General features: G+C 45.6%; 2 protein-coding genes across 2 annotated transcripts; both read right to left on the bottom strand.

Moving 5' to 3' along the window:
- Positions 1-2,524: 2,524 nt before the first annotated feature.
- On the bottom strand, positions 2,525-7,471 carry LOC147338463 (uncharacterized). The gene is made up of 6 exons (XM_086297543.1): positions 6,383-7,471; positions 5,113-6,265; positions 4,164-4,253; positions 3,898-4,071; positions 3,581-3,640; positions 2,525-2,550 (listed from the first exon to the last, which is right to left on the bottom strand). The coding sequence occupies exons 1-6, from the start codon at positions 7,469-7,471 to the stop codon at positions 2,525-2,527; spliced, it is 2,592 nt and encodes an 863-aa protein (XP_086153669.1).
- Positions 7,472-17,432: 9,961 nt separating this feature from the next.
- On the bottom strand, positions 17,433-24,500 carry LOC147338464 (uncharacterized). The gene is made up of 5 exons (XM_086297554.1): positions 24,409-24,500; positions 22,368-22,478; positions 20,809-20,884; positions 19,529-20,687; positions 17,433-17,638 (listed from the first exon to the last, which is right to left on the bottom strand). Exons 1-5 carry the CDS (start codon positions 24,498-24,500, stop codon positions 17,433-17,435), a joined length of 1,644 nt encoding a protein of 547 aa, XP_086153680.1.
- Positions 24,501-25,705: the final 1,205 nt, after the last annotated feature.

Here is a 25,705-nt window from a genome sequence, read left to right on the forward strand (position 1 = left end):
TAATGCAGATGAATGCAACCATTACCATCACTAAATCTTTGGAGTTGAGACAGCATTTTCTGTCATATTTCAGGGCAGCGTATAGAACAAAGTGACTGAGTGTACATCAGAAGTTATCCGGTTGTTCAGTCTGACGTCACTAGCCGTGTCTGGGTCTAAACTCCGCTGCAGGTCCATATATCAAACGATCACTATGGCATTACTGAGAGTTGAAAAACTGTCTAAAGTCTTTCATCTTTAATAAAATGATCAGCGTTCTGCTCTACCAGGTGTAACAATTGAGTTTAACATCCAGGCATCCATGAAAACGGAATTTATGACATTTAACGGAGTTAGAAGTTAGCAGGAAGTTAGCTCGCTAGCTTCTATCTAAATACAATATAGCATGTCCTGACTGCGGGGTTTTGGAAACAATGTAATCGCATGGCAGGATGCTGTAAACGGACCAAACTTCAGCCAGGAGAACAACTGAGATAATCCATCCACAATACGAGGTTAGTCATTCATATACTGCTGCATGGGCTGGGCTGTAGCTACATCCTAAGGTTTTAAAACTGAGCTTAAATAAATGATTAGCGGTAATAAAAGCCGAGGGAGGTCAACAGTGATCACTGACTGTTTTAGGAGCTTTTTGAGATTAAATAGAAGAAAATACAAAACATTAAACATGTTAACAACACAAAAGCCATATTAAACGCAGACTACTTTAGGCCCGGAAGTAGGATTCGTCACGTCATCACTTAATAATCAGATAGAGGGTGGTCTCTCCCAGTGCAAAAACCTAGAAACTCTTCTAATGGTCGTCAAACCATAGCTGTGTGGATATAGACTGAGATGGATGTCACATTCTGCGGCATCAACTTTAGCATTTTAACCACTGTGAGGTTTTTCTGGAACCACAAGTGTGCATTTCTTTATGAGAGGGAGGAAGTTACCAGCTAGCTAGCTTGACTTTGACCTGCTAATCAGTGCGGAGTAAACTCCAATTAAACTGTATTTTCACTCAGAAAAACTGGAGCTCAGACTTCTTGGATGATGTGTTACAACGCTTCACCTCACAGCAGCCATCTTATTGGTCAAATAATCTCATTAAAATTTCTTCAAAAGGCTCCAACAGCACAAACTTGATCCAGAGGTCCAGTTCAAGGTCTCCAGTTAGCTGAGGGGAAGCTAGCAGACAGCTAGAAGCTACAGCCGCTACATACATGTGATCCTCTGTGGAGGCGCCTTGACTGTGGTTGAACTTTCCAAGGACGTGTTAAGAGCGCTAAAGTGTAAAGAAAGTTGTTCCCTGGATGAATCAGAGTTTATCTCCAAACCATGACCTGAAAAATAATTCTGTGTGACTCCAGTCAGTAGAGAGGATCTTAACTGTAAACCTGTAACTTTGACCTGATGTATACGTAGTGTAAAAACATTTTCCACCAAGGGGTTCACAGAAAGTGTGTCGGGTTTCCTCCTGCTTCTTCCTCCAGCCTTGCTTGGTGCTGAGATGTTGAGCTTGACTTTGGATCCGTCTTTAAAACTTGTCTTACACGTAGAGCGTGCTCTTTAGGGAAAAACATTGTTAATGGTCTGTCAGCCTCTGTTTGTACACAGTTCATGAAATACGCTTATTCAAACACATTCATCACCAATGTCACTTACGCACTAAAATGCTCACTTGTTTCCTTGTTCCGCTCGAATGTAAAAATCATAAATAAAAGAAAGTAAATCACTCCGTCCTCGTGAGTGTGTTTGGATGCGGGGCGATGATGACGTTAAGGGCTTGATAGGTGGCATCTCTGAAATAACTGGGTCACATTAACTATATATGATGTTCATTTTCTGCAGTACAGGAGCCCATAGCACTTGTAACTGGGCTTTTGTATTGAACTAAGTGGGCCAAACACTACGGTAGCTTTCTGTAACAGATTACAGACGTGCAACACAACTCAATGTAAAACCACATAATGGTAATAAGAGAGGAGACCTGCTGTCCTCTAACAAAGTAACACCAAACAGTTATTAGAATCACAAACATATGTATTTGCTCTGAATATGACAACCAGAGCATCCACGTCGTGTTTCAGCGAGGAGCCGGCTGCAGGACGCCATATTCCCAACAGGAAACCTGTTTTTCCTGTTTTTCATTTACATGGCCAAAGTGGCCTGATGGCAATTTGTGAAATAAATGCTACCTTTAATTTATTAGAACATGAATTTCCCAACATTATTTTTTGCTCTTTGCTCATTTACTGATGCTATATCAATATTTTCTAAGTCTTTCCAGTCTGTTTCAGGGGTAAACCTGTTCAGGGCTGGCTGTCAAGAGCTGCGAAGGGAGATCTTATATTTATTTAAGCAGACCCAGAAGAAGACAACACGAGGAGACAGAACGACGCTAAACAAAACGCGAGCTGCCTAGTCAGGCTGAGGCACAAAGGTGCAAAAATAGACAAACCAAGGCTAAATCTAAACTGGGAAAAACTAACTTAACAGCAAAGCACTGGGACTGTGGAAAAAAAAACTAGGAGAGAGACGATCAGATGAACAAAGGCAGACTGAGGACTTAAATACACAGAAGGGCAATGAGGGAAGTGGAAACACAGGGGGAACACAGCTGATACAAATCAACGTGACGGCACCGGGAAAGCAAAACTAAACACACTGAACAAGGACCACAAGACTTATCAAAATAAAACAGGAAACACAGAGATGTAGACTGAGACACGAGCTTGACACAGAAGAAAGGCAGAAGAAAGAGAGAGCGAGGGAACACGAGAGAGGCATCCTGAAGAGACATCAGGGAAACAGAAATGTAAGTCAACAATAAGGAGAACTCAATAGTCAAAAAATAGAAAATCCAAATATTACAACACAAAAAACACCATAAACTCAAAAGGCTGGATCAAATGACCCAGAACTACGACACTGGTCTCTCGCCCATTTCCCACAGCAGGGTCTGATGAGCGACTGATGAGCAAACACCCAAATCACATCTTTGGTGATTCTTCATCCAGACATCTGCATGTGCATCCTTCCAGGGCATGTCTTCATAAAAGTCTACACCTTTTTGAGATCTTGTTTAAACAAGACCACCTTTACTGTGGAGCTCGATGCAATGATGAAGTTATTGTTAATTAAAGTTAATTATTTTTTACTGAGAAACGTTCGACGAGAAACGAGATAATTTTATGTTATTCACACGGGACGGTAAGCTCAGGCTACACAGTGTAGTCAGCGCTGCTGTGCTGCAGTCAACAGTGATGGACTGGTGCACTGCTGCAGGACAGTTTATTAACCTCTGTCTCTCTTCCACAGCATGTTTTTATCCTGTCTTCCTTCTCTCACCCCAACCAATCACAGCAGATGGCCCCGCCCCTCCCTGAGCCTGGTTCTGCTGGAGGTTTCTTCCTGTTAAAAGGGAGTTTTTCCTTCCCACTGTCGCCAAAGTGCTGCTCATAGGGGGTCATATGATTGGTGTCTTTTTATCTGTATGTATTATTGTAGGGTCTACCTTGCAATATAAAGCACCGCGAGGCGACTGTTGTTGTGATTTGGTGCTGTATAAATAAAACTGAATTTAAAAAAATCAAACCTGACAACCTGCGGTCGCTGCTAGGTGTGGTCATGGGTAGCACAGGATTGTGTTTAAAATCTGCAGGAGAATTTTAGAGCCTTTTTTGGGGGAAAATTCAGAAAACTTGAGGTGGTTTTAATAAGATTTGAGTGGTGATTTTAAACATGCTTATTATAGTTAATTTAGATAATTTTAAGTACCTGCCCACATAAAATCTGGAGGCATTTCAAGAGTGTGTGCTGCTCTTTAGTCTCACTGACAAACTCCACATTTCTATTAGCTTTATACTGGCTAAGGGTTGGAGAGCCCCACTGCACCACTACCTCAGAACTTACCAGGGGATAAAGTTGGATTTGGCAGCGTGGAGAAATAAGTCACCTCCTCGTCTGTAGCAGTAGTTAGATGCTGAAGCACCGACTCTTCTCCTGGAAATGATGTGTTGATGGGGTAGGCAGGCCTTGGTGTCTTGGATGTCTTTATTTTCTTATTAGTGACGAGGAACCTCCATGCTGTCACAGAATATGAAGTCATTTGATGTTAACGTGGATTAAAGTTCCTATTAGATATAATTGCTCATAAGCTGACGGTTCCAGGAGGTTACTCTGGATCTTACTGCTCCCACACTTCTCCCATACCGACTTCAACTTAGACTTTGGACCGCGGTGTGAGTCACTGTAGTGACTCTGATTCTCTGAGGACCACCAAAGTAATAACAAATTAAAGTGTATATTTATTCCTGCAAACAGTGTAATTAACATTTAAATGATGAAAGCCTGCAGCGATTGCCTGTGTTTGAAAAGAAGTTCACAGAGAGCCTAAAAATCCCCCAGATCAATGCAACTCCACAAACAACAGTGTGCCATTTACAGCACAGCTGCAAGTGGTGAAACCCCCGCGAGTGTCAGGGCTGGGGCGGCAGTCGTGTGGAGGGTGAGAAAGGAGGATCCAATAGCAGACAATGGCGGAGGTGCAAGTGGGTTTTATTTACAGTGCAGAAAACCAAGGTGTGGACAGAACCGAACATAAACCTAAACTGGGAACACTAATGCAAAATGGAGGACACGAGGCGAGGGGCAGAGAGACACGAAGAAACATGGAACAGAGCAGACTACACGAGAGGATCACAGAGAAACGCAGACGACGCCACGAGGAGCACAGGCAGACACCAACTATAAATACACACACCAGGTAATCAGGAAATGGCACACAGGAGGGGACACAGCTGGAACTAATGGGCATAACGAGGCAGACCTACAAAGTAAAACAGGAAACCCTAGACACATGGAACCAGACAAGACATTGAACTAAACAGACAGATTCACAAACAGATGGGGTGACATCATAGACAGAGGCACAGACGCAGACTCAAAGGCAGACTGAATATAACACATAGAACTCAAACCATCATCATCATCATACTAGAAAGTGAATACAAACTAAAAGCGCTGGGTCACTGACCCAGGACCATGACAGTACCCCCCCCCTCAAGGGCTGGCTCCAGGCAGCCCAACAGAAACACAAAACCCGCCCAAAACAAAACAGAAAACGACCCAACCAGGGTGGGTGGAGGGGGCCCAGGACGGAGGGACAGAGTCCAAAAAGGCCCAGATGGCCAAGTTCAGGAGGCCGACCATGCGAACGGCAGCGGGGCAGGTCCGGATGCCGGCCACGCAGTAGGCAGTGGCGCGGAAACAGTTCTGGGGGCCGGCTGTGCGGACGGCAACAGCGGCGTGGAAACAAGTCCGGAGGCCGGCCACGCGGAAGGCAGTGGCGGCGTTCAGGAGGACGTTCAGGAGGGCGTCCACGGTGGGGGAGATGCCCAACAAGCGGCCTGGCAGATGACCGACGATGTGGAGGTGGTAGTAGGGGACCCGAAGGCTGCGTGGCCCCTGCAGCCCCAGGCGAAGCGGAGGCTGGACCAGACGAGGCGGAAGCGGAGGCTGGACCAGATGAAGTTGGACCAGGCGAGGCTGACGAGGATGCGGAGGCCGGACCAGGCGAGGCTGACGAGGATGCGGAGGCCGGACCAGGCGATGCTGGACCGGACGAAGCAGCTGATGAAGCGGTGGCTGGACCGGACGAAGCAGCTGATGAAGCGGTGGCTGGACCGGACGAAGCAGCTGATGAAGCGGTGGCTGGACCAGGCGATGCTGAAGCGGTGGCTGGACCAGGCGATGCTGAAGCAGATGCTGAAGCAGATGCTGGACCAGGCGATGCTGAAGCAGATGCTGGACCAGGCGATGCTGAAGCAGATGCTGGACCAGATGCTGGACCAGATGCTGGACCAGATGCTGGACCAGGCGAGAGTAATGAGACTGCAGCTGGTGATGAGACTGCAGCTGGTGATGAGACTGCAGCTGAGGGCTGGACGGGCTCCTCGGGCCCCCCAGCTGACCAGGCAGAAGGCTGGACGGGCTCCTCGGGCCCCCCAGCTGACGAGGCAGATGGCTGGACGGGCTCCTCGGGCCCCCCAGCAAAAACAGTCTCAGAACCAGTGGGCACTGGAGCCCCTGGCACACACAGAACAGAACCAGCAGGTGCGGAGACCTCTGGCAGAGACTGAACAGAACCAGCAGGCACACGGGCCTCTGGCAGGAACGCAACAGAACCAGCAGGCACACGGGCTTCTGGCAGGAACGCAACAGAACCAGCAGGCGCGGGGACCTCTGGCAGAGACAGATCAGAACCAGCAGGCACACGGGCCTCTGGCAGGAACGCAACAGAACCAGCAGGCACACGGGCCACTGGCAGGGACAGATCAGAACCAGCAGGCGCGGGGACCTCTGGCAGGGACAGAACAGAACCAGCAGGCGCGGGGACCTCTGGCAGGGACAGAACAGAACCAGCAGGCACACGGGCTTCTGGCAGGAACAGATCAGAACCAGTAGGCACACGGGCCTCTGGCAGGAACAGATCGGATTGTGGCTGCGCGGAGCACCGACCCTGCTCAGGCAGCGACAGCCGGGTGCAGTCCTGAGCTGGGTTCTTAGCCTCCAGGGGTCCAGAGTCAGCTGAGGGCTGTAACTTAGCTTCTGGTGAGGCCCTGGAGCAAGTAACAGTCTCTAAACTAGCCAGCTGTTGAGGGACTATTGCATTTTTAACGTGCTTGACTCTCTGCGAATAATGCGTACTAGAAAAAGAGTCCAAAATGGGAGGCACAGGCACAGCCTCCCGTACAGAGGGAGTCGGTGAAGACGGAGACGGCATAGATGACCGGGCTAGCGGGGATGCCGGGGGCCGAGTTGAATGCTGTAGTGCATCTACACGAGCTTGCGGCAGTGCATCTACACGAGCTTGCGGCAGTGCATCTACACGAGCTTGCGGCAGTGCATCTACACGAGCTGGCGGCTGTGCAGCTAAACAAGGCAAAGACAGCCGAGCAGGAGAATGAACAGGCAACAAACAGTTCTCATTGTCATCTGCCGCACCAAACAAAGCCCCTGAATAAACTGTCCCACAGTCCAAAACAGACAAGGGGTCCTTCCCACTAACCACAGCCGGTGGCTCTGAAGTCCTGATGTCCGGCTGCGGGGTGACGCGCTGACGCCGCGATCGTCGCCTCCTCCCTGCCGACGGCTCCGACGGGCTGGGCAAAGTCTCCTCCAGCGGGCCGGGTAACTCCTCCGGCGGGCGAAGCTGACGTGGCCGTTCCGGGGCGGCTGTGGCCCGCTGCTGCTGGACAAAGCCTGTGGATCCCCGAGCTTGCACCACCCCCCGGGCTTTATGCAGGTCGCAAACGAAGGCTGAAACTCCCTTAAGCTGGCAGAGGTAGGGATTTCCCTCCAGGATTGCCTCGATGGCGTTTAACCCCACCACTTTTGCCCGTGCATTGGTGGTGTGGGTTACCCAGTCCATCAGGCGTTGGATGCGTGCGAGGTCACTCTCTCCGGACAAAGCTGCTGGATCCATCTTGTGGTGGCGTCGTACTGTCAGGGCTGGGGCGGCAGTCGTGTGGAGGGTGAGAAAGGAGGATCCAATAGCAGACAATGGCGGAGGTGCAAGTGGGTTTTATTTACAGTGCAGAAAACCAAGGTGTGGACAGAACCGAACATAAACCTAAACTGGGAACACTAATGCAAAATGGAGGACACGAGGCGAGGGGCAGAGAGACACGAAGAAACATGGAACAGAGCAGACTACACGAGAGGATCACAGAGAAACGCAGACGACGCCACGAGGAGCACAGGCAGACACCAACTATAAATACACACACCAGGTAATCAGGAAATGGCACACAGGAGGGGACACAGCTGGAACTAATGGGCATAACGAGGCAGACCTACAAAGTAAAACAGGAAACCCTAGACACATGGAACCAGACAAGACATTGAACTAAACAGACAGATTCACAAACAGATGGGGTGACATCATAGACAGAGGCACAGACGCAGACTCAAAGGCAGACTGAATATAACACATAGAACTCAAACCATCATCATCATCATACTAGAAAGTGAATACAAACTAAAAGCGCTGGGTCACTGACCCAGGACCATGACAGCGAGCATCCAATGCATCTGCAACTCTTATCTCAACAGAGGGAGAGAAGGCCTTCCTAACCATCAATAGCCATCTGAGAGAGGCTGTGTCCAAAGCTGTAGAGCGCTCTTGTGTCAGTTCTCAGACAGGCCTTTGTTTGGGTGTTTGGCCAAATGAAATATTTATTTTCCAATTGCAACAGTCATTTTTAGACTGAGGCAATAGATCTTGCAAGCTGGAATTCCCAGGCAAGCAGTAAAACATCTGGCGTGGTGGAGGAGCCGCCTCGATGGGAGAAAAAAAAAGAAACTCAGGAGATTGGAAATTTATTGGACGGCTTTGATGCCATTTGTCATGGCGTTAGTCAGATCTCTGGTCCTTTCAGCGTCGTCTATCAGACCCCAAAGTTTGGCCTTTTGCTGAGAATCGTTCGACGCTGATGTGATGGACGTGAGGCACTTTGGTTCCTATTAGTCGCTGATCAATACGGCACCGACTGTTTTTCAGAAGCTCCAACTGGAATTGATTTTGTGGAGACATTTACCGGATTTACTGCTGATATGCTTTGAATACATTTTCTTCTTTTTTGTCCCCTAATTCTTCCACTGCATTTCAGATCTTTAAATCTCTCAGACTAGAGGATTTTCCACCCTGATGAATGACTTCAGGAAACACCGATTACTGGAAATTAATGTGGAAATGGATAAAACTGAAGCATGGTTGTTTTTTTTTTTATGAAATAGACTTTTAACCTCCCTCCTCTTTACTAACAAAAAACTTTATTGTATCCAGGCATGCATGAAGTTTTTATATCCAGCATCAAAACTGCTTCCAAAGACTCAAAGTGAAAGCTTTACAGCCAGTCTGGTTTTAAAATCAGAACTCGCCACATTCGAAGCGCTACAAGCTTGATCAGCAAGACAGGAGCTAACTAGTGCATTAATCATCTTCAGGCACTACATGTTCCCCAAAGCTCAGCGCTCTGCTTGGATATGTTGCCTCTGGTGTGATAGAAAGACACATAAACAGTGTTTTTAATGGTTAATAATAACTGAACCTCCTGCTTAGTTAGCTTGGCAAAAGTCGCTTACATTAATATCATAATAAAATAATTCTAACACACAGCATACAGACTTTATTTAAACACAAATTCAAATTCTGATGAATTCAAACCACTTGAAAATGTTTCAACCATGGGTTGCTTTCCCCCCACATGTACAAAGAAGAATGAGTATAATCAGGGGTTAAAGTGGATTCAGCAGGTGGAGGAAACCTAAACATGCCTGTAGTGGTGTAGCAGTAAGAAAAAAGTCACTCAGAAATAAGTCACAATCATTTAATGTGAGTTTCAGTACGGGGGTGGTGGGACTCCAGGCCTCGAGGGCTGGCGTCCTGCAGGTTTAGATGTTTGATCCAACACAGCTGATTTCAATCAGTCAATAAATGACCTCCTCAACATGTCTTGAAGTTCTCCAGAGGCCTGGTAATGAACTAATCATTGGATTCAGGTGTGTTGGCCCAGGGTGAGATCTAAAACCTGCAGAACACCGGCCCCCGAAACCTGGAGTTCCCCACCCCTGGTTTCAGTAGATTTTGTGTCCAGGCTGTTATCAGCTGCGCTGCTCTTTGTGGTTTTAACTGAATTCATCAAGATATCTGTTACAAGAAACATCAAGGCTGATTTAAAATCCTTACAGCTGGTAGCGCATTTCATCACCTTAGATTTAATCCGATCTCTGCTTTTCTTCATGTAGCCTAACGCTGACCATGAACGCCACAGCTGCTCCGCACGAGTCCAACACAGAGCTTCGCGGTAAATTTGACTGACCTGCAGATGTTAGATAACAAGGCTTTAGTATATCTCAGCTTGTTTTACAGGACATCAGCACTTCAGCAACACATCATTACATTGTACATGTAACTGGCAGCCCAGAAATGTCACTGAACAGTGAATCTCTCTCCTGTCCCATTTTTCCTCCATCTTTGAGCAAACTTCTCTCACATTCTGTGAAACACAGCAGCTGGACCTTCAGCTCTGACACACTGTGTGACAAACAGTTTGTGTGTTTGCTGGTATTTGTTGAACTGTTAGAAACGCTGCATTTGAAATGACTTGACAAAATGTCACTCCCTTTATGCTCGCTCCTCTTCGTTAGCGCTAGCTAGATGCTGAAGCAAGACAACAGCAACGTATCAGCATCTGCACCCCAAACGCTGATGCTGATCATTCTGGTCCATTTTAAACTCTGAGTATCAATCATGTTTACATTTTGTGTTTTTTTTGCCTAATTCATATTATTGTGTGCAATAAGCATCAGTGATGGATACACTGCATTTTATGAGCTATTCTCTCCATCTAGACCAGGGGTGTCAAACTCAAATACACAGTGGGCCAAAATTCAAAACTGGAACAAAGTCGCGGGCTAACATTAATATTTATTGAAAAAAAAAAATCTTCCTCTAGATATAAGAATGAATCTTTTCTTATGGACTCAAACAAGTTTTGCTGAAAAACTGAATATGGAACAAGCTGTCAGGACTCTGTGTGCAGGCAGGCAGAGATGAGGATCCAAATGCAGGACTCAGAAAACAGAATGCAACTCAAAAACCTCAGCTTTATTGCTGGCAAGAAAACAAAACATGAAGTGAGGACTGAACACTGAGACCAAAAACACACAGGTATAATCTGATGGTACGACGCGACACTGAGCACAGGAAAACACAGGGCTAATATACACAGGGTGGTAATCAGGGAATGGGCAACAGGAGGGAGACACAGCTGGGAGAGATCAGGGTACGAGACGGGGGGAACCAAGCTGCACACACTAACATAAGACAGACTTTCACAATAAAACAGGAAACATGAATTACTAAACAAGCACGCAGACTTGACACTGAGAGACAGACAGACAGAATGACACATGGAACGTGAACTAAACTAAACGTGAGATATAACCGAGAACAAATCCTTAAGCAGGGATAAACAGAAACAAGAAACTAATAATAATCTTCATCATTACTACGAGAATAAGAAAACAATCCATGAAGCCGAATTAAACCGAAATATAATAAACTCAACATACTGGGTCCAACGGACCCAGAACCGTGACACAAGCAAAGCTTAATACTAAACAATATATATATTAGCTGTATAATACCAGTAGGCCAGCTCTAATAGTAATTTGGTATGGCTTCGCGGGACAAATGTAATTAGGCTGCGGGCCAAATTTGGCCCGCGGGCCAGAGTTTGACACCTATGATCTAGACTCAGATCAATCTGATGTTTGAAGGTGAGCAGCGAGAGGAAATAATGACTCCCCTCAAATGTTTTACCCAAAGTAATGAGCAGAGTTTGAAATATGACAAATAAATACTCAAGTACAAGTACAGATACCTTGAAGTGCAGTAATGCAGCGTCTGGACTTTGTTACGCCTGAAGTTAATATGACGGATGAAGATAAGCTTTAGTTTGCTGAAATAAATCTTTCTGCTTTTCACAACACCTTCCTTCACAATAAAAGCCTCATTTAGAAATGACTATTTTTAGCACCTCCTGGATATGAAATGATAATTTATTACCTTCTAATCATTTCCAGTTATTAGACATGAGAAACAGACGCTGAATCCACGGTGCCGTGTGAAGGTGAAGATTTTAAAGTGGACGTTTTCTTCGTGTTACTCAGCAGATGATCTGGAATCCAGATTAATGCATTTTAAATATGAATCTGACATCATTGACTGTTGATTTGATTTTCTTAGCTCTTTGGGACTAACACTTCAATAATAGCTGGGTTTCAGTGGGAATGGTCTAAATGTGAAAAATTTAATTCCTCACTATCTCACAAGGTGTGGTGGCTGATATTGTGAGGTTACACAGGCAGCTGGAGCCTATTTGATTGTTTTTAATGCACTGATCTGACCAATAACGTGGCTGCTGTGCAGTTAGTGGATTTCTATAACGAGCCCTGCAGGTTAAGATCAGATCCTCTGCAGACTCCATGAGGATGCAGGTCTGAAATCTCCTCACACACCATCGTTGATTTGTCTCTCGTCTGAACTCCTCTGTTCCCCTTTCATTTGGCATCCGACAGTCCAGCATCAGCTTCGTCTGGGTGTCACCGCTGATCAGAGCAGCGCAGTGAGCGTCAGTGTGCGAGCGTCCTCCTGCTCCACCTCGACATTAACCCAAGCCGACAGCTGCCTGGCCTGCTCCTCCCTGACAGCGCCAGGGCAGATGTTCCCGGGCCGAGACCCCTCCTCCCTGTGTCTGTGCAGCAGAGGTGTGGATGTCATTAGGAAGCTGTGATAATAAAGCCCAGGCTAACAGGTGTGAGACCGGCAGCAGTTGCCATGGGGCTTGTTTGCCCTGCTTGACCCGCCCACACACTCAGAAGAGGGCAGCATCAGGAGCGCTAAATGATTCTGCAGCACGGTGTCAAACACGAGTCCCGGGGCCAGAAGTGGCACACCAAGGGTCCGGATTGACCCGGAGGACAACTCTGCAAAGACTGAAACAGCAGCACTGCTGTGGTGAAGCTTGCATTACTCCAAGCAGGGCCTGATAAACTTCATTATTTAAATAAAAGATGTCATTTCTGAGTAATTTTTGCTCCCACAAAAATCTGCATGAAGCCTAAAAACACATTCGGGTCTCATAATGAAGGTGACACAAGCTGCTAAGTATGAATTAGTGTGTTGACGCTAATAATGGATTTCATTTAAAGTCTTTCATCATATGTGAGAGCTGCTCAGTCTGCTTTATTATGACTTCCTACTGCTTTGTACTTTCCTTATAGGAGAAGGAGAAGCATGGGGGTGCCGAGTCCTTCCTGTGGTTGTGTAAGTGGATCAAACTGAAGCCAGTGATAAATAATAAAACATACAGGAGTCTCTGGAGACGTGAAAAAGGGTCCGGAGCCACAGGTTCGAGCCCCCGGACTACACAGGAGTTCAACTTTTACACATTTAAAATACTTTTAGATCTAGAAAATCATTTAAATCATAAATGTAAAACATTAACACTGCAGGTGAGGAGGTCGAACGGGTCATCTAATAATGGTAAGGATTCGTGGTTCGATCCCTGGCTGCTGCTGAAGTGTGATTGTTAGAACAAAGTGCTTGACTGGACGCACGAGGGACCACTTCATTTCTGTTTTCTGTCAAAAATCATTTAGGAAGAAATAAAACTTTGGTTCTCTTGCAGAGTTTAAATTCAGGTTCATGATTTCAGCTTTTTAAAAATCGTGGCTCTGACTGCAGTGTTGCTCTGTGCTGGATCGTATTGAATCTTTATTTTGAGCATGTTAAAACAGAATAACAACAACGAAAGAGAAAAAAAGAGACAAACAAACAAAACAATAATAATTCTAAATAACTTACATGTTCAAACAGGAGCAGGAAGAAGCACGAGCTTCACCCCTCTTTCCACTATTTAGTAACTAATAGTCAACACTTCCTGTTTATGCCCTCTTCATCTTGTTGTTACATACAGTACAATCACTGCTGTGGAAGCAGTGGGTGATACACCCAATCAGAGCCCAGCCTCCTCCCATACTGTGGTCTGTTCCACAGCTTCACTCCACACACAGAGATGGAAAAACTTTTTTAGATGTTTTAAATTTAATTCCCCCTCGAATTGTATCAATGTTCCTTTTAAGAAAACCATTTTGGATGTTTTAAGATTCATCACAGATTTACTTTGACTTTATATGATTATTGCTATATTATTATTTTCCCGTTCACCTTCGTGGTCTCCCTCAGTCTTGACAACGTGTTAGGACAGCTAGATGACGGATGAGGGCGGCTGACGCTCCCAGTGAAGCTAAAGCAATAAGTGGGCCGGCTTTTGCTGCGTCTCTTTCCTTTGGCGGGACATCGATGGTTAGTTGTCACTCACATGTCACCATCCAGCACCTGCAGGTTTGGCTTGTTTTGTTAGAAAAAGGCAGAAATCTGTAGCTCAGAGTTGTGAGTCTGCATGTCTTCCTGGTTATAAGTGAGAAAATCAGCTGAGCTGCAGGCTCAGTGTGATCAATAATATACGATGGCAGCCTCATTAGTGGATCGTATGTGACATTAGCCTTACATAATAAGGATTAAAGATTCATGTGACATATGATGGGGTTCTGTTTTTTCTGCCCACTTGCTAACAGCCAACTACCAATCTGCTGCTTCCACACGCACCAGGAAACAATCGTCTGGCGATAAAGTGAAATATCGACATGCTGAACAAATGCATTTGACACATGGAGTGAAACCTCCGGCTGGTGTTTGCTGGTCCCTGAAGTCTAATATTCTTCAGAGCACAGTGAAAGTGGAGAGGTCACCGTCACCTTAACCGTCTCGCATGTTTAGCTTGTTAGCTGCGGTGGCTGTGGATGTTGTCACAGCAGCAAAAGCACTTTACAGACTTCTGTGAGGGGGAAGCTGCACAAGCCCCCCACTGGTTACAGTCACGATGGGTAACGTGCAAAGTCCATAACCAGACTGGATCTGATGGAGGCAGTGTGTGTGTGCATGTGTGAACAGAAGATGCAACCCTATGACCTTGGGCTTGCAGGTAAGTCGTAGATGTGCCGATATGATGAGAGGGGCATCTGTCTCTTCACTGCTTCATCCCTGCAGCCACTCAGAGATATCCACCTACTTTATGTGTGTACTCAATTATCTCCATCAGTCTGCATGCCTCCATCTCTCACTGCAGCCCTGCGCTCATCCCTGTTTCCTCCAGCAGCATCGCAGTAATGTGTCCACAGCCAGAAAGTCCACCCACCCGTCTGTCTCCAACTGTTTTTACTTCTCCCTCCTCCTCCACTCGTGTTTCTCTCTCCGCCTCTCCCTGTAAGCGTTGAATGCACGGCGACACCAGCGGGACGCGAGACGCCGTTATATCAGCAGATCTGTCGTTACAGGCCACCGCGTCTGGACAGAAACATTTCAATAACTGTGAATGAAAGTTGGAATCATCTGGATTTTAGTCCTGGCTAATCTGGAGAAGTTAAGGCTGTGATTAATTAAAGCACTACAAGCCGAGCTGCAGTTTGAGAACAATCCTCTCGCTGTTTTAATGAGAGGATTTCCCTGTAGGCAGGAAATGTGGAGCTTCAGAACCCGACTGAGAATCCTGATAGTCTTCATCGAGCGAATGGTGTGCAGTGAAAAGGAAGACATAACGACATAATGACATAACTGAAGTTAGTAACTCTGCAAGTGGGACGCGTCTCACTATTTTGATAACAAGGTGCATCCCACATCATGACACATCAGCATCTTTGGAAATATGGTTATGTCAGAGGTGACAATGTGAGCGTTACATTCATAACAATAAGAACTTTAATATGTTTGTCTGGATCAGGTCAGAGGTCAGGTCAGACAAAAAAGAAACAGTTACAGTTAAAAGTCTTTTTTAACTGCGTGAAAACCTCATGACTTCTCTTTGTCTGTTAACATTTTTGCATTTAGTGATTTTTCTAAACTGCTACATGAATCTTAATAAACAAGATGACACCAATATAAGAGGAAGAAGAATATAGATATCATATATTCAAGTATAGCCAAACGTTTGGTTTATGCAACTCAGGCAGATTTAATGTTCAAATCAAGACGGCCTTAAAGTCCTTTTTTAAACTCGGTCTTAAAAAAGAAAGCATGACCACGATGTCATTTGTTGTTCTGTGAGATTCATGAATGAACATTTTTTAGATAACAGGTGACGTTTCCCATCTTTTCCACGTATAAAGTCAACTTGTGTCCCTTTTACTGACCAGCTCCAGCTGTCATCGTGCTGTAAATGGGAAGAAACCGTAAAAGTTCTCACCTCTGTGGAAATGCAGAAACGCTACCTTCTAATTGTTTTAGACAACCAGAAGACAACCATCTGTAATTCAAACGTATCTGCAGACCCCGGCTCTCTGTGGGTCTCTGTTGTTGAGCAAATGTTTGTGCTGAATAGTGAAAAAAGATCAGATCAGCTGACTCAGTCGGAAAAACCACCACTGCTCCAGATGTTCACGTTTGACAGTTCAACACTGACCCACCACGCTCCCACCACGTCCACCCGCTGTGGCCAAGCTGCCTCAGGACATGACGGTGACCACAGGAGTTAATCACTCTGCCCTTTGAGCCCACGTCAGGAGCCTCACAAAGTCCTCTAGAAAAACATCCCATTTTCTTACTTTTACAACATATTTTAATAATAATAATAATGGATTGGATTTATATAGCGCTTTTCTAGGCACCCAAAGCGCTTTACACTATTCATTCAACTCTCACATTCACACACTGGTGGAGGCAGCTACAGTTGTAGCCACAGCTGCCCTGGGGCAGACTGACAGAAGCGAGGCTGCCATATCGCGCCATCGGCCCCTCTGGCCAACACCAGTAGGCAAGTAGGGTAAAGTGTCTTGCCCAAGGACACAATGACCAGGACAGAGAGCCCAGGGATCGAACCGGCGACCTTCCGGTTACAGATGCGATTCCCAACCCCCTGAGCCACGGTCAGACATTACATCCCCTGTGAAACAGCATCTTCGGACAGTAACCTCAGTAACACAAATATAGTCATAACTGTATTTGATCTTTAAACTCTGCCCAGCGCCCCAAAGCAGAACATTTCCACCACCAGCCTCCACATCTGGTTTGAGCCTCTTCTGAAAAGCAGCCTTTGGTCTGCAGCAGACACGTCTACCATTACCGGCCCAAACAATCTTATCTCCGATTCATCTTTTCAAAGCACATTATTCCCAGAGCTCCGCTCTTTGCCTGCATGTTCACTAGCAGGCTGTAACTTTTCTCTGATGTTCTTTTTGGACAGCAAAGGCTTTTTCCAGGCGCGTCTCCCACACAGGTCATATTTGTGCAAACAGCAGCGACCCGAGTCATGTCAAAGTGGCGGCTGTGCGAGTATTAGGCCAAACTCTTAAACTTTAATTCTTTAAAACCTTTAAACACGAGCATTGTAAAGCTCAGTGCATGTTTAATAGCATTTTCATGCATTTTTTAGTTTATATGAGCTAATGTTAGTTAACGAGCTGCATCCATAGACACGTCTACCTGCTAATTAGTTCTAAGCAACAAACGAGCAGCCATATCATTGGTCAGGTAATTGAATGAATAATGGATCCAGCAGCACAAACACAGTCCAGTTCAGGGTCCAGAGGTCGAGTTCAGGGTGAGGTGAAGTCTAGCAGACAGCTAACAGCTACAGCCGCCTGTCAGTCACAGAGGCCACGCCCCTCACAATTTAAACTTTAAGCTTTAAAGCTTAAAATATAAACATGTTTATTTCACTGTAGAGTGCACGTGCTTATTGGATAACAACTTGTCGTTAGATAATTCTTTATTTTGTGCTATAAAATAATCTCCAGCTTTGAATCAGAACAAGTGACTGAGCCTAAATATTCAGCAGGAAAGCCAGAAAACAGAAGGCCAGCGATGAATGGACAGGGTGATGGATGGATGGGTGGATGAATGGACAGATGACTGGACGGATGGATGAATGGACAGGGGGATGGATGGATGGGTAGATGAATGGACAGATGACTGGACGGATGGATGAATGGACAGGGGGATGGATGGATGGGTGGATGAATGGACAGATGACTGGACGGATGGATGAATGGACAGGGGGATGGATGGATGCAACCACAGCCGTAGACTCCTGGTCAGGTTTAAGATTTTTCAGACCAGGCAGCTACGCCCACGTTTTATACTGCCCATTAGAGAGACCAGCTTACTTTTAGAGTCAGCCTCAAGCAGACGTTGGAGGAGCTGCAGCTTTCGGCACTTCCGGGTTGGCTTGATTTTTGAAGTTGGGGTCCTTGAAAACTTTTTCAAAATGTGCCGTCATGTATAATCTACTTTCCTGCAGTGAATGCTTTCTAATATTTTGAGGGTTGTTTGAAAAATCTTTTACTTGATCCAGAGACACACACATAGGCCTTTTTTTCCTTCAGGCCTAAGACCCCACATACCTCGATGCCTCGGTGTCAGAGGTTTAAATTGAATCCCTTCCACCTGTGTGACTCATTATGGATTCACATTTTGACTTTGCCAATTTGAAGGTGTGAGTTTAGTGCGTGTCACTTTTTTCCCAAGATTTTCCTTCCAAATAAAGGCAATAAAAGGAACTACAACTCTGGATCGTTTCATCTCAGCAAGAATTTCTGGATGAAAAGTGTTTTATGCATTTTCTTTGCTGTCTACCATTCAGAACTCTGACATCTGTCCCAAATCCTGATTCATTTTAAGATATTCATGTTCAATGTGTGAAAAAGAAATTGGCCAGGAAGACACATTTTACAAAAAATGGATCTTGAAAAGTCTTTGATGTAGAAGCTAAAACTTCACAGCACTCATTATATGTTAAAGTAAAGATGGCTGAGCAGAAAATGTTCCAGTGATTCCACGTTTGGAGAACAGGAAGTTACACAGGACGGACTGACAGATGAAGGACACCGAGGCAGGAAGTAAAACCAGCCAAAACAGCCGAGGAAAGTAACAAAATAAAAGGGGAAATTACTGTGAAAGAAACATGAACTGCACACACTGGGAAGCCACGAGAACACGGATAAAACAGATTTTTACATGACCACAAACCCAAAATAAACACACATGAATGTAGTTTAACTTATATAACGATGATTCAGTCGACACGAGATTTGTTTTAATGGCTTTAGCTTTCTGCCATTTTTTTCCTTTTTGTTTTTGACAGGGCACAATCATCATCATCATCAATCAATCTGGCACATCCCGAGCTGTTTTCCAGCAGACGGGAATCAGGAACTCGGGCTCATCTCGTTGATTGATTCTGACTGACACAACGAATCCCATCTGGCACAGCAGAGGTACTAAAACAAACTCTCAAGCTAATCTTTCTGTAAAGACTTCAATACATGGAGCGGTTTGTACACTGACTCGTGCTCAGTGGAGAGGAGAAGAAGAGTTGGATTCACAGCAGCATCAGCGGGACGTGCAGACGAATGCTCGCATAGAGCCGACCTGACGCGACCTGAAGTAAAGTGTACGTGATTGATGCTATTTCGAGTGCAACTGGATAAACATATGGTCATAAACAGATGATATTTCAGTCGTAATTTGATTGTAATGAATGATAAATTAACTCTTTTCAGTTTTGATGTAATTCTTGAAAATTACATTCCCATACGACTGACCTGAGCAGCTGGGAGGAGAATCGGCACCTCCCAGGCAGAGGCTGTAGCTCTGACTCAGAAATGGGTGGTGTTCCCACCCTGGAGTTCAAGCTTCTCTGGTTATCCTGAGGGGTGAAGGACAGAGCGAACCAGAGGTCCACAGATGGATTGGTGCAGCATCTACAGTGATGTGGAGGCTGCAGGTTTGCTGTGGTGACGGTCACTCTACATTCCCTCACCTCCATGACCTCATGTCCAAGAACCACAGGCAAGAACTGGGAATTAATCTGAGGATGATTTTTGGATTCTTCGACCTGAGAAGCATTCAAAGCATGTCCATCTGGATGGACGGATGGGTGGACAGATGGCTGGACAGATGGATGAATGGACAGGGTGATGGATGGATGGGTAGATGAATGGACAGATGACTGGACGGATGGATGAATGGACAGGGGGATGGATGGATGGGTGGATGAATGGACAGATGACTGGACGGATGGATGAATGGACAGGGGGATGGATGGATGGACGGATGGATGAATGGACAGGGGGATGGATGGATGGGTGGATGAATGGACAGATGACTGAACGGATGGATGAATGGACAGGGGGATGGATGGATGGGTAGATGAATGGACAGATGACTGGACGGATGGATGAATGGACAGGGTGATGGATGGATGGGTAGATGAATGGACAGGGGGATGGATGGATGGGTGGATGAATGGACAGATGACTGGACGGATGGATGAATGGACAGGGGGATGGATGGATGGACGGATGGATGAATGGACAGGGCAATGGATGGATGGGTGGATGAATGGACAGGGGGATGGATGGATGGGTGGATGAATGGACAGATGGCTGGACGGATGGATGAATGGACAGGGGGATGGATGGATGGGTAGATGAATGGACAGATGACTGGACGGATGGATGAATGGACAGGGTGATGGATGGATGGGTGGATGAATGGACAGATGACTGGACGGATGGATGAATGGACAGGGGGATGGATGGATGGACGGATGGATGAATGGACAGGGGGATGGATGGATGGGTGGATGAATGGACAGGGGGATGGATGGATGGGTGGATGAATGGACAGATGGCTGGACGGATGGATGAATGGACAGGGGGATGGATGGATGGGTGGATGAATGGACAGATGGCTGGACGGATGGATGAATGGACAGGGGGATGGATGGATGGGTGGATGGATGGACAGGGGGATGGATGGATGGGTGTATGAATGGACAGATGGCTGGACGGATGGATGAATGGACAGGGGGATGGATGGATGGGTGGATGAATGGACAGATGGCTGGACGGATGGATGAATGGACAGGGGGATGGATGGATGGGTGGATGGATGGACAGGGGGATGGATGGATGGGTGGATGAATGGACAGATGACTGGACGGATGGATGAATGGACAGGGGGACGGATGGATGGATGGACAGATGGCTGGACGGCTGGATGGATGGACAGATGGCTGGATGAATGGACAGGGGGATGGATGGATGGATGGGTGGATGAATGGACAAGTGACTGGACGGATGGATGGGTGGATGAATGGACAGATGACTGGACGGATGGATGGATGGACAGATGACTGGACGGATGGATGGATGGACAGATGGCTGGACGGATGGATGGATGGACAGGTGGATGGATGGATGTTTGATAGTTCTGGATCTTTACCGCGTTTTGTGCTTTTTGTTCCTTCAGTTTATCATGAATTATCTTCACTCAGGTTCTTAGCTTGGGTTACACGTCCGCCCTCGTGTGTTCCCCGTAGTGCTTCAGTCTTGACTGTGTAGTTTAAATTACCGTTGTGTTTATTATGTTCCCTCAGTAGTTCCTGATTTTTCCTCCTGTGTCACTTCCCTGTGTTAGTTCTGTCTTTATTTCCCTGATAGTTATTGCTCCTGATTTCCTGATTTTGTTATTTTGTCTCTTGTGTTTTGTGTTTAGCTTTACTTCCTCTCCTGCCTCATTGTGTTGATTGTCTACACCTGTGTTAATTTGCTCCAGCTGTTCCACATCCTGTTGTGACGTCTGCTATCCTTTGTTCCTGGGTTCGTCCCCAGCGTGTCTTCTGTTTGGAGACTTTGGTCTTCTGCCTTTTTGGATTTCTGCGATGCCTGAATAAAACCCACTGCCTGCATTTCCATTCACATTCCTTCAGACATGATAGGATGGATGGATTCTTTCGAATATTTAGATTCATTTTATTAATACGAATGACCCTCTAATCACAGTATTATGCTTATACTGAAGCGAGAGAAATAACAGTCTAATGTGAGACTGCAGTTTAGTTCTTTCAGAAAAAATATGGCAACAGCACTGTTTGTACAGTTGGAGAGATTTCTGCTGTACCCTGATTCTTCCCTTAAGCTGCAACACTTCCCACTCAACACTTTGGGTCTCTTGTCTGAATAAAATCCAGATCAAATATTATTTTGCTTACCAGCAGTCAGATATGACTGGCCACATTACAAATTGTATCACTGTCTACATGCAAATTAGGGTCAGATTGCTGCAGCCCGGAGGATGATGGAAGCTGTTTTGTAATCTAACTGCTGCCAATGCGAGGAGGAAAAATACGCCCAGTCTCCCCTCAGTCTTTATTGTTTTTTAGGAAAATGGGTGCAGCGGTTTACTGAAGTACATGAACACAGACGAGAAGAGTTTGAAGTTTATCCTTCAGCACAGCCTCAGCTCTCTGAGGCATGAAGAAGCTTTATGCGGTGCATATTAATATTTATGAATGGGAATCATAAGTGCTTGGATGATTATGAAAATGCTGCATTTATTAAAACATGCAAATACAAAATACCTGGAAATATAAAATATGAGGCAAAAGTATAGTTCAGGCTTCTTGAAGGAGACTCAAAGTTCTTCTTTGGATGTTTCTGTCCTTTGTTCTGTTCTCTGTCAGGATGATCCCAAACTGCTTCAGTAATGCTGAGGTCCGGCCCCGGGGAAGTCGATCCATGACTGATCGCTGCCAATCAGATGCTTTCAGATGGTATTTCATGGAGGATCAAAGTCTGATGTTTCTTTCCGAGTTCATAATTCATCAGTTTTATCAAAGATCTTAAACACTGACATGCAGCTCAAACCATGACCGAGCCTCCACCGTGCTTCACAGGTGGATGCAGACTCTCACTGTTGGACCTCCTCATACATACTGTCCATGAAGTGGATCCATCGCTCCATCAGACCCGGTCCTCTGATCTTCAGTCCAGTTCTTGTGTCATTTTCCTCCCTGTTTCTTTTCCTAAGGAATGATGCATCTCAGGTCCTGTATCAGGTCTTTGCTGCATGTGTGTGTGTTTGTTTTGTTTGTGTGAAACTGCCATCTTTGCCATTTTCCATTGATTTAACTAAAGAAATGGGAATAACTGTGTTTCTGGAACAAAGAGGCTCAAATGAGTGAAAAAGCAGCTGATGTCCAAAGAAAACGTTTGACAGACCTTCAGAAAGCCCAGAAATCTGACAAAATTACAAGACGGTGTGTCCTTGGAAGCAACATATAAAGACATGAGTGTACTTAGACCACCCGCCTGTTTAATCTTCATCACAAAAATCTGTGAATACCTTTTTCTTCAACCTGCAGTTTTTATGGATTTTTCTTTTGTGAATAATACTAAGAAACCATAAAATGCCTTAAAGAAATCATAATTTAAGATGTAAATAAACCAGAAGAGACAGACTGAAACAGCTTTAAAGCAGCACTGCTTTCCCCTGGAGATATGTGGGGTTTTCAGCAATGTGAAAATAAAGAATATCCCATTACAAAGTGATTCCACCTCAATTTTGCCACCGCACACCTGATGTCAGACATGAGCTACCTGATCAGATTCTGGCCACTTTAAAACATTTCAGCCAATTATCACAACCCCGAACGGGCACTCAGCTCTAATATGTTCAGCGTCCATTAGCGCCCGACTGTCGCTGTTCTGTGTATTGGAAAAACTGTCAGGTCACTTATGTTTAAAGCTTGCATTGTTTGGCTCCATGGATAATGCCCCGTACCGAGGGTGGGGTTATTTGGTATGCTTAGTCCTCAAATGGTATTTGAGGACTAAGCAGAGAAACCACATGGATACCAACAGTGTTTCCACCTGTTCTTTTCCCCCTGCAGTTGATGGCAGCCCTGCATAGCGCCACCAATGGGTCACAGTCGGTGTCGTGTTTATGCGTATGACCTTTGGATCGAGTGGAGTTCAAAGGGCTGTGTTCCAATTTCTGCCATATCAGATTTAATTTAAAACTTAAAATTTACCTGATGATTTTTTTTCTATTTGAAGGCATCTGAGCTCACTGGCCAAGCCGAACACAGGAAGTGAGGTCATATCTGCTTGAATATATGAAAACCCAACAGCATTCTTAGAGAAGAAAGGGTTGGTGGAGCATCCATCCACAGTCTGCACAGACTAAAGCTGCTCCAGATCACCTTGAAATCAATAATTACAAAAGTTGTCAGAAAGATTTTCAATTTTCAAATCTGTTTGTCTCAAAAGTAGAATGGGCTGTGAAGCTGGCAAACAGAAAGTGACCACCGGGGGCGCCGCAGTAAGCACTGAATATTTTAACAACAGCTGTTGCCATGGTGCACTTGGTAAACGTGTTCTTCTTGCAGATCCCAGCAATGCTCAAATGTAGTTTTTTTGTCTTTTAATCAAAGCTCTGAATGCACTTCAGCTGCTCCGTGTGCAGATCTTAAACACACGTTAGTGGTTGTAATTTTGCCACCACGGCCACCTTCACGTATGTGCTGCTTCCACTCAAATCTCTTCAAACTTAAGGACTCAGAGCTTCCTTCACAGTCGCACATCTCCTGATCAAAACGACTGATTGGCTGCAGCAGCAGAACGATGTTGCAGGCTGGCCTCGTGACCTCTGAGTGTGTTTGTGCCAGTGACACGTGAAAAGGAAAGTCTAGAATATTCTTGTTAAAGACATGTGTTTGATTTGCTTTTTGACTCTTTTTATGGTTCCTGCAGGAACGTACCAAGTATATGAAGAAGGGGGGGATTAGACTGAAGTTTGTGTCCGTTTAAGAGCAGTTTCTCTGCCTGCATAACTACAGATGTTTCCCATTGTAACCTATTACAGGTGTCCATTTAATAATAGAGTAAGCATCCATCCATCCATCCTTATCCATCCTCAGGTCATGGAGGCAGCAGTCTAAGCAGAGACCCCACACTTCCCTCACTTCAGCCACCTCTTCCAGCTCATCCGGGGGAACGTTCCTGAGCCAGCAAGTCTGCCCTGGGACCTCCTCCCGGTAGGACATGCCCGAAAACACCTCGCCTTAGAGGCGTTCAATAGGCATCTTAATTAGATACCCGAACCACCCCAACTGGCTCCTAAAAATTACAATGAAATGCTAAATCAAGTTAGACCACCTCATGAAGAGGAGCAAGTTGAGGTGGTTTAACTTAATTTAGGATTTAATTGTAATCCTAATTTCCTGGGGAGGGAGAAGCTACTGTCTGCATAGACAGGTGATGGATGATGGCGGTGTGCCCCGTGCAGATCTGTTTCCTGCTGTATTTAGTTTTGCAACACTCTTTAAAGTTAGTTTTCATTCTTCTCTCTAGTTTGATTTTAGCATATCTCCAGCCTTTGCCAGCTTAATCTGTCCTGTAAATGCAGTGCACTCATCCACTGTGACATAAAAAAGGGAAATTAAAAAAAGGAAGATTGGACTACTGAACTGTTTAAAGGCCCGTTTATTTCCACCTCCCACACTCAGCCATCCTCCACAGTACAGTTAGTTTGGTGTGTCGGCTCTGAGCTAATCAATTCTTGCACTATATTACATATAAATACTCCCCAGGTGGATTCTGGGGGTGTAGTAGTGTTGAAGGAATGATTAAGCAGAGCAGTGGCACTGACATGTCAGAGAGGAGAAAACCAAACTGGGAGGCGTATGACGCGCTGCACGCTCGAAGCAGCTCGCAGGCTTTGCTCCACAAAACCAAGCACTGATGTGCAGCCACTTCATAACACAATGATGTCCTCCCAGTGAGAGAATGCTCTTTAGTTTCACACTTGTTGTGAAAGCATAATCACAAACCTCCTCCCTACTGTAAATTACTTCTTAATCCTGCGATTGATCTGGAAATGACTGCAGACTCAGAAATGATCCAAAGATCCTTCTCAGAGCCTCTGGCTCTGCTGGGCTCGGCGTCATTCTTCATCTCACAGACCGGCACCTTCGTTAGTATCTCACACACACCGTTCTTCATTCCTCTGGCCTCGGCCGCGAGTTCGCATCGATCGGGTGTAGCTGCAGAGACAGCACAGACTCCCGAGGACGTCTGCAGGGTTCAGCCTGTCTATGTTTGTCTAATATGTTTCAGAGGATGAAAACCTGCAGAGGCTTCGACGGCTGGCTGCGTGTCTGCAGAGATCACTGTTTAAAGTTTAATGTCACGGTTTTGCTCAAATGCTTGAATTAAAGCTGAAACTCTGCACTTCAGCCACTTCTAGACC

This window comes from Aulonocara sp. 'chitande type north' Nkhata Bay, linkage group LG1 (genome assembly GCF_057382095.1).
Source record: "Aulonocara sp. 'chitande type north' Nkhata Bay isolate Kocher_YH1m ecotype deep benthic linkage group LG1, A_spYH_male_GT1.1, whole genome shotgun sequence".
Taxonomy (NCBI): domain Eukaryota; kingdom Metazoa; phylum Chordata; class Actinopteri; order Cichliformes; family Cichlidae; genus Aulonocara; species Aulonocara sp. 'chitande type north' Nkhata Bay.